This window comes from Hemibagrus wyckioides, linkage group LG14 (assembly GCF_019097595.1).
Source record: "Hemibagrus wyckioides isolate EC202008001 linkage group LG14, SWU_Hwy_1.0, whole genome shotgun sequence".
Taxonomy (NCBI): Eukaryota; Metazoa; Chordata; class Actinopteri; order Siluriformes; family Bagridae; genus Hemibagrus; species Hemibagrus wyckioides.
In genome coordinates, this window is record NC_080723.1 from 10,843,621 (window position 1) to 10,859,189 (window position 15,569).

At 41.5% G+C, this 15,569-nt stretch overlaps 1 protein-coding gene across 1 annotated transcript in view; it reads left to right on the plus strand.

The window, feature by feature from the left end:
* The first annotated feature begins 136 nt into the window (after positions 1 to 136).
* The window catches only part of appl2 (adaptor protein, phosphotyrosine interaction, PH domain and leucine zipper containing 2), a 29,859-nt gene continuing 14,426 nt past the window's right edge, over positions 137 to 15,569 (plus strand). Inside the window, exons 1-4 of the mRNA XM_058407534.1 lie at positions 137 to 271; positions 14,237 to 14,335; positions 14,507 to 14,566; positions 15,199 to 15,270. Coding sequence (XP_058263517.1) covers positions 218 to 271; positions 14,237 to 14,335; positions 14,507 to 14,566; positions 15,199 to 15,270 — 285 coding nt within the window. The 5' untranslated portion in view covers positions 137 to 217. The remainder of the gene's footprint in view (positions 272 to 14,236; positions 14,336 to 14,506; positions 14,567 to 15,198; positions 15,271 to 15,569) is intronic.

Here is a 15,569-nt window from a genome sequence, read left to right on the forward strand (position 1 = left end):
CTGATAGCATTCACACAGAAGTTTCTTTCTAAATATTCTTAAAACAACTAACTATTAAAATGATTTTATTTCAATAAAAGTATGTTTAGAAGGCGAGTTTATAAGCACCGCCCAGACTGACAAGCCCCTCCCCGCTTCATCACCAAGTCGCGCAGTGCATTCTGGAGAACCGAGTTCTACGTCTTAAATAATTAAAGCACCATCCGTCGTCAGCAAGATGCCGGCCGTACACAAATTACTGCTAGAGGAAGCTCTGCAGGACAGTCCGCAGGTAGGACAATCGTGTATCTGCGGTTATATTGAGCACAGTGAGTGCGTGCTGGTGTGTAAGCGCCTGTAGACTTTTCCTGTGTTGGTGTGCGGTCATGGTGAATGTGAACTCGACCAGCAGCAGCAGCTCGGTGACAGCGTCCGGAGGGCGACTAGTGTTACATTTCCCAACATTTTACACTAACTAGAAGTGTTTATGCAGCACATCTGGATAATGTGATGCAGGGGATTAGAACACTGCAGCGGGGAATGTGTGAGGTTTTTTGTTTACAGACAACAGGCAGAGTGTGGCCACATCCCAGGCTGTTTACGAATTATCAGCTCTTTCTTTTTAGGCCATGATAAGTCGTATGTGAGAATTTAGAGCAGTGTGTGTGTGTGTGTGTGTGTGTGTGTGTGTGTGTGTGTGTGTATCAATCTAGTAGATAAAGGACACTAGTAAGGGCCCGAGAGCCTGTCACTGACCACTGAGTGCTACACCCTGTGATTGAAAGAGTTAATATCAAAAACACACATTATATTCTATCTATCTATCTGTCTATCTGTCTGTCTGTCTGTCTGTATGTATCTGTCTGTCTGTATGTATCTGTCTGTCTGTATGTATCTGTCTGTCTGTCTGTATCTGTCTGTCTGTTGTTAAGTACACACTTACCATCAGCCAATCATGTGGCAGCAGCACAATGTGTAACATCATACAGATCAGGAGCTTCAGTCTGATCTCTGTGTCTTTAACCGTGGCATGCTTGTTGGTCAGTTGGTGTATTGAGTATTTCAGAAACTGCTGAACTACTTACACAAGAGGGTGCAAAAAACAGAGAGTGTTTTGTGTGTGGAATCACTTTGTTGATTCAGGTAACCTGTGAGACTGCCACAAAGGATATAGTTATAGGATTATAGATATAGATATTAATGTATATGCAGTCACTGTTTCTAGTCGTGATGAGCAGAAAAGCATCTCAGCATGTAGAAAACATGAAAGCGTGAGGTGGATACTGCCTGTGCAGAGTCTCGCATGTCCCCTGTTTACTCCCACATCCTGCTGGTAGGCAGAACGACTAGAATCATTTACCTCAGTGTGTCAGTTAGTGTGTGTCCAATCTAGGGTGTGTTCTTGCTTTCTGCACGGCATATTCTGGTCTGGCTCCATGTCCACGTCAAAGGTAACCAGGATTCGTTACCAGAAGTGGACAAGTGAAGAATGAGAAATGTTACACATTAAATCATATCAAAAGCGTTGGCTGTAGTTTTTTGGAAAAAATCTCACATCTACATGGGTTCTGTGCCAGCTGTGGTTTGTCAGAGAACTAGTTCAAGGTTTTTGTGTCGCACGTGTCATAAAAAATCAAGAGCATCATCGCACTGTCATGTTTCCTGCAAGATCGACAAAACTGACAGAAAGCTGCAGAACCGTCGCCAGGTCTGTGATCACCCCCAGAATCCAGCACCTGGCCTCCTATTTACGTGCTGGACATTAGGTGTGATGTGTAATAGTGAACATGTACTTCTAATGTACATATAACTTTAACTTTAAAAATATGCTGTTAAAAGAATTACTTCAGAAACTGCTTTAAACAATGTAAAGATTTCAAAGGAAGGTTACTATAAAATACTGATTCCTTTCCAATTCAAATACTGAGAAATAGTGTTTGACTAATGACTAAGCTTTACTATTTTTTTTCACATTAAATGTTAATATTATAAATTAAATATTACTATAAGTAAATTAATCCTAACAATATAATATTAAGTCTGATAATATGTAAACATTTTTGCTTCTGAAAATACATTTATTTTCCAAATCCAATTCTAATCTTCATGTTTTTTTTCCCCGAAATCTGATATGACACATTTATTTAGTTATTTATTTATTTATTTGCAAAAACTTTACAAAACTGACATGGTTATCAGATTGGTGCAATCTAGAGGGTTTTATATATATTTCTGACGGATATTTAAACACCTAATATCAAAATCCTCATGATTACAATATTAACAACCCTCATGGATTTCCTCAGACATATCTACATGCTAAAGATTATGATGCAGGTTCCATTCATTCGTGCATTCATTCATTCACCTGAAACACATCCACATTCACATCTAGAGTCAGTTTTATGTGCTTTCACACTGCAGTTCAGTCTGAAACAGATTATGATTCACATTAAAAATCCTCTGTCCTGTGGACCAGGAGAAACACTGTGGTACTTCCTATACATTTGCCTTACTTAAATGTTTATCACATTTTATAAATCTGAGCACTCGAGGGTTAAGGGCCTTGCTGAAGGGCTCAGTAGGGCAGCTTGGTAGACCTTGGATTCAAATTCACAAACTTCCGGTCAGGAGCCCAACCTCTTAACCACTAAGCTACTACATACTAACATCATTGCTAGTTTCCACAACACTCGTGTAATAGCACCAAAATAATAATAATAATAAAAAAGAACATGGTGGGTTGATATGGTTGTGTTCTCCATGCCTGTTTGTGACAATTAACACAAATAAAATCAAGTGAGAATGAAAGCAGAGCTCCGCCATAGGGATTTGGGAAGAATCCCACTCGGATTCACACCACAGCAAACGCAGCAGTGTGAAAACAACCTGAAAGCCTCCAGTGTGTCGTGTTTGTTGGAGGAAACCCATACAGGACATGATCAGAAAACTGGAGCTTCGCCATCTACTCTACCTTTATACATGTAGAAAACATAGTGTAAATAGCTACAGGAAGTCAGTATAGTGCAGCTGTCCATCCTGTGCTCATGGGATGTTACTGTCATGCATCAAAATCATGAAGCTGCTTCCTTTTATACATACTCTGTTAATTGGAATTCATTATATAGGCCAGATTTTAGTGTGTCATGTACTGTTTCCTCTGTCTGATACACACAACCGCTCTCTTTCCATCTCCCCAATGCCCCAAGTGTGAAACTTTCAGACACGTCCATCATGCCATGCCTGGCTGGACAAGTCATAAATTCATTAACTAGTCCAGCGGGCGAGTGAAAGCTCTGATGCACTGCCTGATGTTTCCTATGTCCTGAAATCTAATTAACACGACGGGAAAGTGGCAGCTGACCTAATAAATATGACAAACCAATTAAAGCATTAATACAGGTTACGAAAAATGAGTGTGTACGTCTCGAATCTCTGTGAGAAAGATAACCGTGTGGCTGATGGTTGCGTCTCAATCAGCTCTCTAGCTCCCTGTCTGCTGAGGCAGTAGATATCTGGTGTACACGAGATCAGCACTCTGACTCACTACACATTGGGACACCCATGACTCAGTTTCCTCATCAGGCTCCATAAAAACCCCAAGATTTGTTCGTTCAATCATCGTTTCTGTCATTACACTTCAAGCAAAATTGTAGGTTAGATGGATTTTTGCAAACCAACGTGTAGATGACAAATGAAGTTAAAATCGTTATCGTGTCTGTCATCATTTGAAAGCCACAAAAACGATAACAAGCTGCTGAGGTTTGTAGATGGAGTTTGGTTCAGAAAGTATGCTGTCATTTCCTGTAAGGGAATATAGTGAGCATCCATGCTGCCTTGTGGATCTGTGGTGCATTGTGGGATTTTTTTAAGGAGTGAATGTTCCAGTTAACTGGAAGGATTTTGCAATAGAGAGAGAGAGAGAGACACGTTATAATGCTGACTCTCTGATCAGCCCCCTGACTAGTGAGCTGATCTAGTGAGCCGTTTGAGACACAGCCACAGTCTTCATTCTTTTATAATATCTCTGGAGGATGTTTAGGCGATGAGCTGTGATGTTTTCTCAACACACAGGAAGACGTGGATCTCATTCCTGATTCTGGAGATATTTCCTGCCATCCGTTCAAGAAGAATTTGCAGTAGTTCCTTCCAGCAGCAGGGCCGTGTGACAGGGCTTCAGGTGGTGGGACATGTAAAAGAGGTTCATGCTTAAACATATGACATGAAAAGTTTTCTTTTGCAGATGTCAGCAGGAGGTTTAGCTCCTTCTCCTGCTTGGGGTTTGTTTGGTGTTCGAAGACATGTTCAGGTAAAAGGAGTGTAGGATTGTTTTAGTCAGAATGTGATATTGTGGTTGAAATTCACGGCAGTAATCGGTGAAGTATCACTCACTCAGTTTGCTAACTCCTTTGACTTTTTATTAGTTGGCTTTGTGTCATGTGAAGTGGTGGTGACCTTCACCCAGCTTCCACACTCCGACCTGCAGAGAAATGTTTCGTGTTCTGCCATTAACCAGAGAACAGGCTTGCTTTCTCATCATTATGACTGCATTACGTTCATGTCCCCCATCAGAGCCTTCACGTCCCCCATCAGAGCCTGATGTCTGTGTACAGAGTAGAAACACAGATTTAATGATCTAATGACACTTAAGGGTTTTTGTGTCTCCTGGTGTTTTATTTCCTTTATCACCTCTGGATGCTCAGTTTATAGGACGTGAATAAAATGGAGATGTTCTTCCCGACTCCTAACAGCTAATTTACTTGTGGCTCGCTAGCATATGCTAACATGCTGCAGGTGCATGTGAATATCCTGACCAAAAGCAAATCATTACTTGCTGAGATAGTCTTCTGAATATTGTTTACTTATTTCATTTAGGAAGACTTTCCTAAATTCCTGATGAGTCTAATGGGTGGAAATACCAAAAAAAAAAAAAAAAAAAATTACAAAATAGTTTAGAATCTATATTTCTAAATGCTCCCTGATCTGCAATCAGTGCTGCCTGGATTTCACGCAGTCCGATAGTATTGTTTGCCATGACCATATCTACAATGCCAGCCTCCTGTTCAACACTACAGATCTTTCCTCTGCCACCAGTGTGTGGATCCTGTAAAGTAAATACACAAATTCACATTATTACAGTCATATAAATGGGATTGATGAAATATCTGCATTACCGTGGACACAGTTTGTTCTGCTAACAGGGCAGTGCAGTAAAGCTGCATTCACAGTATGCAGTAACATTGTGACTTACCTGTTCTCATTCTGAAGAAGCCTGACAATAGATACCACAGTGCTTCGACAAAGGGTCCAGCCTCTCTAAAGGATAAGCCATGATTGATGACATGGTCAGTAATTGTTGCCCGAATTTCATTGGAAACTTGAGCTCTATTTTGTCCTCTTGCTGCAGCTCCTCCACCATGCATGCAAACACCTCTTCTTCTGGCCACTCTTCCATGACCCTTTACTCTCCTTCCATGTCTTTCACCTCTTTAAACCATGCTTGTCAATAGCAAAACAGATGTGGCATCTTTTATAGATGGAAGAGGACTGATTGCTGATTGAAGATTTGTGTAAATGAGTTTCACACAGGTGCATTAGATATTCATAATAATGCGAGTTCTTTCTTTTAGCTGTGAGATCTGTGGTAAATGTGAAAAATATGTGAAACAAATGAAAAAGACATTTGAAAGAGAAGACTTATGCTGTGCTAAGAAGGTGATGATGAAGATCAAGTTGATCCCAGTTTCATTAAGCGTGTTTTAGCGAAAGAGAAAAACGGTCGCTGATCTACTGGTGCAGCGATGGAGATGTTTTTAGTGCAATGTGGCACAAAGCATGTAGAAGTACCTCGGGTTCAGTGGAGTGAGAATAAACCTAGTCTCAGCCGTCAGCAGACAAAATTAGAAACACTTCTGGAGTTTGGAAGTAATCATGTGATTGGTACAGGATTTCTGGGAGACGTGTTTTTTAACGCTCCACCTGGAAACAAAGCCTTCTTGACGCTCTACTGCTCTCGTGGAAGAAGGAAGCTGTCGTGTTTACAGCTGTGACACTGAGCTCTTATGTGGATCAGCTCAGTTCATGCGAATGAACGATGGACGGTCTGTTTACATCGTCACTCCCTGAAACATAAACTGTGATTGGTTGATTTATATGTCAGACACACCCTCCTGATCGAGCCTTGGCCAATAAAAGCTGCTCTGAAGTCCCGACCTTCTGCCATCATGCTGAAGCTTTGGCTGCGTGAGATCAGATTAAACCCTGAACATATAAACACCAAACCTTAAATACTGTTTGAATCATAACTTCAGGGTTTTAATGTTAATGAGGTTACAGTCTCTGTGTTAATGAGTCTGTGAGGTTTCTGATGGCTCTCTGCTGTTTCCATACTATAATCTGTCAGTGTAGCTCCTACCTGATAAACCAGTAGGTGTGAAGGACTGGTCTGAACAGTTAAAGTTGTCCTGAAGCAGCTGTATTTCACTGTGATTATTAAATCACGTGATGTGATTAAGTTTGGGTTCGAAGTGAATGAGGCACATCAACAAAATGTCCTGTAAGTTCTTACAAACTTGTGTACAATGATGCATTCAACTAAAGGCAAAGCTATTTCTGACCTCTGACTAGGATAAAACAAAGAATACATCTCAAATCAGAAATTCCTACTCAGAAACTCAGGTCTCCTCAACCCAGAGTTCAGCAAGTGATGTCAAATCAACATGGCCACTCGTCACACCAACAGTAAACTTTAAATTGCTGTACTGGATATAGAGGTCATTAATTAAGATGAATAAACATGCAGACAGATTCACTTGTTGAATCTGTAACACTGAACAGAGGAAATTATTCATCACTCATCAGTTAGCTGGCTAGCTTGTTGTCCATGTTCATTGTGTAGCTCGAGGTTGAACATGACATCATTCCCAGTTCCTCACATTCGCTTCAGAGAATTTAACAATCCTCACATGATTTGTTGTTATAGATGTAAAAAGTGACTTCATTAAAAGATAAAAAGTGCTGCGCTGACAATGTCCCTCCCTGAACTCCGAGGTGAGAGAACTAGCCTCTGTGTTATCCGAGGTGGGGAATTACGAGTTACAGCCTTTACTTGTACACAGCATATTTCACACTTTATATAAATTCCACATTTGATTTTAAATTTAATAAGGCCCAAAGCAATGTTTGTTAATGAATGAAGCTGTAAATGAAATGAGGAATGAAATGAAAGAAATGACAAGTTACAATTAAAATCCTTTAGAGCACTGTACATCACTCTGTGTGTGTGTGTGTGTGTGTGTGTGTGTGTGTGAAATGAAAGAAATGACAAGTTACAATTAAAATCCTTTAGAGCACTGTACATCACTCTGTGTGTGTGTGTGTGAAATGAAAGAAATGACAAGTTACAATTAAAATTCTTTAGAGCACTGTACATCACTGTAACTACACTGTGGGGGGGTGGGGGGTGGAGAAAGACAGGGCGAGAGAGTGAGTGTGAGGGAGAGAGAGAGAAGGAGAGGGCAAGAGAGAGAGAGAGAGAAGGAGAGGGCAAGAGAGAGATGGAGAGAGTGTGTGTGAGAGAGAGAGACGAAGAGAATGAGAGAGAGAGAGAGAGGGTTAGGGTTAGAGACTGACAGAGAATGAGAGAGAGTGAATGAGGGAGAGAGAAAGAGAGACAGTCAGACAGAGAGGAAGAGAGAGATAGAGAGGGTGAGAGAGAGAGTGTGCGACAGACAGATAGGGAGAGAGAAAGAGAGACAGTCAGAGAGAGAGGAAGAGAGAGATAGAGAGGGTGAGAGACAGAGAGAAAGAGAGAGAGAGTGTGCGACAGACAGATAGGGAGAGAGAAAGAGAGGGTGAGGGAGAAAGAGACAGACAGAGTGAGCGAGTGAGAGAGAGAGAGAGAGAGGATAAGTGGGAGGGAGAGCGTGAGTGAGAGAGAGGGAGAGCGTGAGAAAGAGAGAGAGAGATTTATTCATTGTTGTAGTCACTCTAAAGTGTGTCAGCTTTGCTGTATATAAAGCATGAGTGAACCCTCAGCCTGGACAGCGCACTGACACACCGGGCTGTTAGGACAGTTTAACGTGTGCTTGTAAATGTAAAGCTCCTCAGAGCGGCTGTTGTGTCTGACATAGCTTTTCTAAACGTTTACGTGACTCTCGTCCCTGACGAACGCAACTGAACAGAGACGTAACATCGCCTTTACTGACGGATATATAAGACTTCAGATGTGTCCTAATGAGCCAGGAGACAGTGTGCTGATTTACCGTCTAGCTCATGGAGCACAGGGAGCAGGACAATAAACTTCAAGGCCCCAGTAATATTTTGATATTTACTGTATCACAGAATGATGTCTAGGGCCCAGAGTTCTGTACAGATATACTGTAATGGTTATAAAACACTACAGCAGCTGAGTTCCACTCAGGAAGACGTTGTGGAGATAAGAAGCTGTGTGATGTGACAATATATTATTCATATTGTGATAAATATTCTCTTCAGAATATTTTAATTAATGCTTTTTTTAAACAAATTTCTTGATGCAGCTAATTAGACGTAAAAAATGGTTTTGTTTATCTATATACACTGATCAGGCATAACATTATGACCACCTGCCTAATATTGTGTTGGTCCTCCTTTTGCTGACAAAACAGCCTTGACCCGACGAGGCATGGACTCCACTATATCCCCAAAGGTGTGCTGTGGTATCTGGCACTAAGCAGCAGATCCTTTAAGTCCTGTAAGTTTTGAGGTGGGGCCTCCATGGATCAGACTTGTTTGTCCAGCACATCTCACATAGTGCATCCTGGTGCCATGTGTTCCCCAGGTTAGCGCCGCACATGCACCCGGCCATCCACATTGTGTAAAAGAAAATGTGATTCATCAGACCAGGCTACCTTCTTCCATTGCTCCGTGGTCCAGTTCTAATGCTCTAATGCCCATTGTTGGTGCTCTTGGCGGTGCACAGGGGTCATCTTGATTGGTCTGTGGCTATGTGGTGCCATACGCAACAAACTGCAATGCACTGTGTATTCTAAACCCATCTATCAGAACCAGCATTAATTTCTTCAGCAATTTCAGCAACAGTAGCTCGTCTGTTGGATCGGATCACACGGCCCAGCCTTCGCTCCCCACGTGCATCAATGAGCCTTGGCTGCCCATAACCTTGTCGCCGGTTCACCACTGTTCCTTCCTTGGACCAGTTTTGATAGATACTGACCACTGCAGACCGGGAACACCCCACAGGAGCTGCAGTTTTGGAGATTCTCTGATCCATTTGGTTAGCCATCACAATTTGGCCCTTGTCAAACTCGCTCAAATCCTTACACTTGCCCATTTTTCCTGCTTCTAACACATCAACTTTGAGGACAAAATGTTCACTTGCTGTCTAATATATCCCACCCACTAACAGGTGCCATGATGAGGAGATAATCAGTGTTCTTCACTTTACCTCTTAGCAGTCCTAATGTTATGCCTGATCGGTGTACATATATAGTTTATAATTATTTACTACTATGATCTACTGCAGTATAATATGTAACATAAACATGTATTTTTGTAGACGGTAAATATCATTTTAAAAAACATTTTTCACTGCAAAACAACAGGTCATTTATGAACAAAGCTACACTATATTGCCAAAAGTATTCGCTCACCTGCCTTGACTCACATATGAACTTAAGTGACATCCCATTCCTAATCCATAGGGTTCAATATGACGTCGGTCCACCCTTTGCAGCTATAACAGCTTCAACTCTTCTGGGAAGGCTGTCCACAAGGTTTAGGAGTGTGTTTATGGGAATTTTTGACCATTCTTTCAGAAGCGCATTTGTGAGGTCACACACTGATGTTGGACGAGAAGGCCTGGCTCTCAGTCTCCGCTCTAATTCATCCCAAAGGTGTTCTATCGGGTTGAGGTCAGGACTCTGTGCAGGCCAGTCAAGTTCATCCACACCAGACTCTGTCATCCATGTCTTTATGGACCTTGCTTTGTGCACTGGTGCACAGTCATGTTGGAAGAGGAAGGGGCCAGCTCCAAACTGTTCCCACAATGTTGGGAGCATGGAATTGTCCAAAATGTCTTGGTATGCTGAAGCATTCAGAGTTCCTTTCACTGGAACTAAGGGGCCAAGCCCAGCTCCTGAAAAACAACCCCACACTATAATCCCCCCTCCACCAAACTTTACACTTGGCACAATGCAGTCAGACAAGTACCGTTCTCCTGGCAACCGCCAAACCCAGACTCGTCCATCAGATTGCCAGATGGAGAAGCGCGATTCGTCACTCCAGAGATCGTGTCTCCACTGCTCTAGAGTCCAGTGGCGGCGTGCTTTACACCACTGCATCCGACGCTTTGCATTGCACTTGGTGATGTATGGCTTGGATGCAGCTGCTCGGCCATGGAAACCCATTCCATGAAGCTCTCTGCACACTGTTCTTGAGCTAATCTGAAGGCCACATGAAGTTTGGAGGTCTGTAGCGATTGACTCTGCAGAAAGTTGGCGACCTCTTCGCACTATGCGCCTCAGCATCCGCTGACCCCGCTCCGTCAGTTTACGTGGCCTACCACTTCGTGGCTGAGTTGCTGTCGTTCCCAAACACTTCCACGTTCTTATAATACAGCTGACAGTTGACTGTGGAATATTTAGGAGCGAGGAAATTTCACGACTGGATTTGTTGCACAGGTGGCATCCTATCACAGTTCCACGCTGGAATTCACTGAGCTCCTGAGAGCGACCCATTCTTTCACAAATGTTTGTAAAAACAGTCTGCATGCCTAGGTGCTGGATTTTATACACCTGTGGCCATGGAAGTGATTGGAACACCTGATTCTGATTATTTGGATGGGTGAGCGAATACTTTTGGCAAAATAGTGTATATCGTGTAATGCAGATCATGTATCGTAGAAATATCATAAGATAGAGAGAAACTATTATATAAAGAGAAACTAATAGAGATAATGATTGACAGACAGAACAATGCAAAGTGCAATAAATGCAAATTTATTCAGGGCTTGTCTCTGTACAAAAAATATAGTGCAGTGCAGTTGTATATAATAAAATATAATGCCGTTGTGTTTTAGTCCTGGTTCTGTTAATGACAACTTGCAAGCCATTTTGAAGATGATTCAAACTGCAGAAGTTCACCTGCTGACTGAAAACCTTGTCACTGGAACAAATACTTTTCATTTCTGAAAACTTATCAACTTAAGTTCAATATCTGAAGCTTGTCGTTGTAATTAAAGAGTAGATATGAGTCCACATTACTGGATTGATGATGATTTCCAGTGTAATGATTATCGTGTCAGCGGGCCATGGGTTTGTGTTCTGCTGATGTTGGAATGTAGGCGAGGAAAGGGCAAGGCTTCTAGTGTATTATTATTTATTTTAATCATGAGCACCATGATGGAATAAATCTGAGACGGAGAACAGCTTTTTCCTCCTGACTTCTTTGCGCTTGTAAATTGTCGCACATGGAGCTCGCTGACATGCAGCTCGTAAATTAGCTGGCTCTGTTAATGAGCTGTCTTTTGGTGATCATCTTCACACAACAAATCTTTGTAAATGTAACCAAAGCTTATTTTAATGAAAGTGTACATTATTCTTATGAAAATGTAAGTAAACTGAGCTTTTTTTTTTCTTTTTCTTTTGTTTAATTTAATAAGAAGGTTTTATACAAAATTGAATAACAATTTCACGAATATACCAAGTTGATCAAACTGTGGTTCCTTACACCTAAGAAACACACAGAGAGTGAACCAGTCCTTCTTTAGAGCCTTATGCGATGTTCACACATACAGGGACAAAGTGACTGGAGATTATTCATTTTCACTGCTGGTCACTTCAGGAGACGTGAGCGACAGTGACTACATGAGGATGCAGCGACATGGCAAAGTTGAGGAAAGTTGAACTTCATGCAGATATGGAGCGACTCTGTACACTATGAGTGAAGACACTGGTCACATGGTTCTCTGCTTCTCCTTCATCTCGTACGATACGATGCAGATAAACACTGCTGGATTTTTTACATAAACACCGAACCTCCTTCTTGAACGTTTTATTTTAGCCGCAAAGAAAACCGATTCGGAATGTTGGTTGCTCCACCCAATGAGAAACGCTGTTACTATGGCAACCCGGGAGCAGGAACAGCTACTGGAGACTTCGTAGTTGCGGTGACTAGGGATGATGAAATCAGTGTAGGCTGTGAACACAGCATAAGACCAGGGTGTGTGTCATTAGAGCGATACCAAAAAATGAAAAATATAATTCAGAAATGAATGAACTAAACCTATAAATATCCATTAAAAAAAAAAGAATGGAAGGCAATTAACCTGATAATAAACTAAACTTTCCAGAGAGATTTGCAGCTTAGAGGTGTCTTTGAAATAATAACATGACACATTTTTAACATCATTTTCTCACTTTCACCCACGCAGGTCCTTCTCCTCTCCCCCATTCAAATAGTGCATGCAAATATTTTTTTTTTTTTTTTTTTTTTTTTAACTGTTGACAGAAGTGTGGAGACGAAGCCTTCAGTACGAGTGTTTCATTCTCATGTGTGTTTGTATTCAGAGTCAGGAGGCTTGTCATCATGTCAGGTGGCTGTAAGGGTTCAGGTTGGACAGGTTTGCTCCCTGCTTAGAGCTACACCTTTAGTTACATAACACAGTCAAACTGCCCCAGCTGCCATGTGTTAATCAGGTCACATGCTACAGAATGCTGCAATTTATTTTCTCATCGGTTTGAGCCGCACCCACGGCGCCACGTCCACCGCATTGCTGAGATGAGACTCGTTTACATTAAGAGGTCGGGGAAGACGAGGGTCACGTAATGATCACCAGGGTGTTTCTCTGGGGCTCCAGAAAATCAACATATCAATCATTTATTTTACAAAATGCACATGTGCACATCTAAGGGGAAAAAATAAGTTTAATCTTCTATAAAATGAAGATAGAAATAACAACAGGGACAATATACCGTGTCTGAACTGACGGAAGTCCAGGAAGTTTGTATTGTCACTCGTCCAAACCAAAATGAATTGTTTGCTCCTGATTGGTTGTGTCCATGTCGATCATTAATATGAAGCTCAAATGAAAATAGACACTCAGGATTTGTAGAGTTTCATTAGTATTTCTGTTTTTCCCTAGCCTACTAGGGGTGATTATATATTCATAGGAAAGTTCTAAACAAAAACATTTTTTCCATACAAATGTTTGTATCTTCAAAGTAAATGTTGATATCAAACCCATTTCTGCTCTCTGAGATGCTCCAAGTGCTTGTCCATCTAAAAAGCAGCTCAGATCATTTCACTTTATCTATTTTATTTCACTTACATTCCAGTACACATTCTTTTATTTATTTTCAGCGCCAAGTGTCTTGTGTTCTTTTGTGTTGTCTTTATTGTATTTATTGTCTTTTTGCACTGTCTTGTCTATGCTCTGTTTGCACCTAGCTGCACACTGTGCACTTTACGTGGCTAAGACAAACTTCTGTCCTAGCTCTGTGGTGGTGTTTGTTGTTTTGTGTTGAACTTGTTGTTGTATGTTTATGTAGCACCAGGTCCTGGAGAAACGTTGTTTCATTTCACTATGTACTGCGCCAGCTGTATGTGGTTGAAATTACAATAAAAGCTTCTTGAATCTTGAATCCTGAATCTTAGATTTGATCTTCAACAACTAAAATTCTGTGTAAGGTTAACCAACAGAGGGGAAAAAACACATGTTCTACAGAGTCCTGACTCATTTTATATCAGACTCATAGCCAGAACATCATTCATCTGTTTACACTGATTGAAAATGTCCCATCAATCCATTTCCATTCTGTCAGGAAGTTATTAGTTTATAAGCCAGCTTGTTATGGTCATGTGACTTACTAATGATCAAAAACAACTTGCATGCCTACAAGTGCTTATTAAAGTATTTTGACAGCAATGATGGTGAAGTGAGAGGAAGTTACTCCATGCAAATCACTCAGCACGACTACAGATACCCTTCAGAAACGTTATCTGGAAGCCTGTCAGTACAGTGATTTAAAGGTGGAATCAGCCATTTTGGTTGAAAGAAAAGTCTAGAAAGGGTTTGAGTTGTACCTTGTACTGCTGGTGGGCCACTCTATACTCCCAGATATAAAGCCTTCGGCGCCACAAACACTGCACACAGATTTTCATTGAAAGCTGTTAGAATTAGAAGAGATTTAATATCAATTTTATTTAAAAACCATCTTCTGATTAAAAAATTCTCTGTATGTTTAATTGTATGTTTCAGACACGCACATTGTTGAGTGTGTTTGAAGAAGATGCGAACACTCTGACCGATTACAGCAACCAGCTTCTGCAGTCTATGCAGAGAGTGTTTGGGGCGCAGGTACACACACACACACACACACACACACACACACACACACAAACACACAAAGTATACACATACACAGTATGTTATTCTACTGAAGTATACTGAATTTGAATTGAAATCTTTCTTTCTTTCTTTCTTTCTTTCTTTCTTTCTTTCTTTCTTTCTTTCTCTCTCTCTCATTAGAATGAGATGGCCCTGGCCACTGAACAGCTCTCCAAACAGTTGCTTCAGTATGAGAAGCAGGTAAAACTGTTGTTTCTCATTAGGCTTCATAACAGTGATGTTAACTGCGGTGACATTTCCAGATCATAAACATAACACAATGCCAGGGTGGACACTTCAGAAGCTCCCAGGATGAGCGGATTTCATTTCTTTATAGTTATCCAGTGGACACGTAGAGTGGGCAAAGCAACCATCCATCCATCCATGTTCTGTAGCTTACATAGGGATGTGGGGATCATGGAGCCAGGCCCAGGGGATTAGGGGAAACACTCTGGATAGAGTGTCAGTCCATCACACACAAACACACTACAGACAATTTAGAGATGCCAGTCAGTCTACAGTGTATGTCTTTGGAGACTGGAGGAGGAAACCAGAGAACCCCCAAAGCACAGGGAGAACGTATAAACTCCACAGACACACAGAGCAGAGGCTGGAATCAAACGCTCAGCTCCAGAGTTGCAAGGAAACAATGCTAACCGCTAAGTCACCATGCCTTCTTCAACTGCATGATACACTGCATATATACTTATTTAATTATGTTTTTAAAAGCTCATTAATGACACAAAGGTGTCTCGAATGTCTGTGGCTCGACAGCTGAACACTAAATTATTCAGTGTTTTTCAGAGTTTGAGTCATTTTCTTTGATGTTGCAGAACTTTGCTCTGGGGAAAGAAGATGAAGAGGTAATCAGCACGCTTCACCATTTCGCCAAAACCATGGAAGAGGTGAGAGAGATGCCACACGCTGCTGCTTCAGCTCGGCTCTGGGGTTTCCACTATATACCATGACGAATGTGTAGGGCTTTGTAGAGCGTTCAGTCCATACATGCACGAGTGTGTATGTATTCGTGTGTTTGTGTGTCAGCGGGTTGGCACAGGTGGGTGGGGACATCCAGCAGGCACGCAGGTGGAGACGGTGTGAGGTAACAGCGGGGAGGAAGCTAACAGATGCAAGCTGTTCTTCCTGCCAGCAAGGTCAATGTTTCAGATGGTGTGGGATGGAAACCTGGACTCGTGTTTTTTTT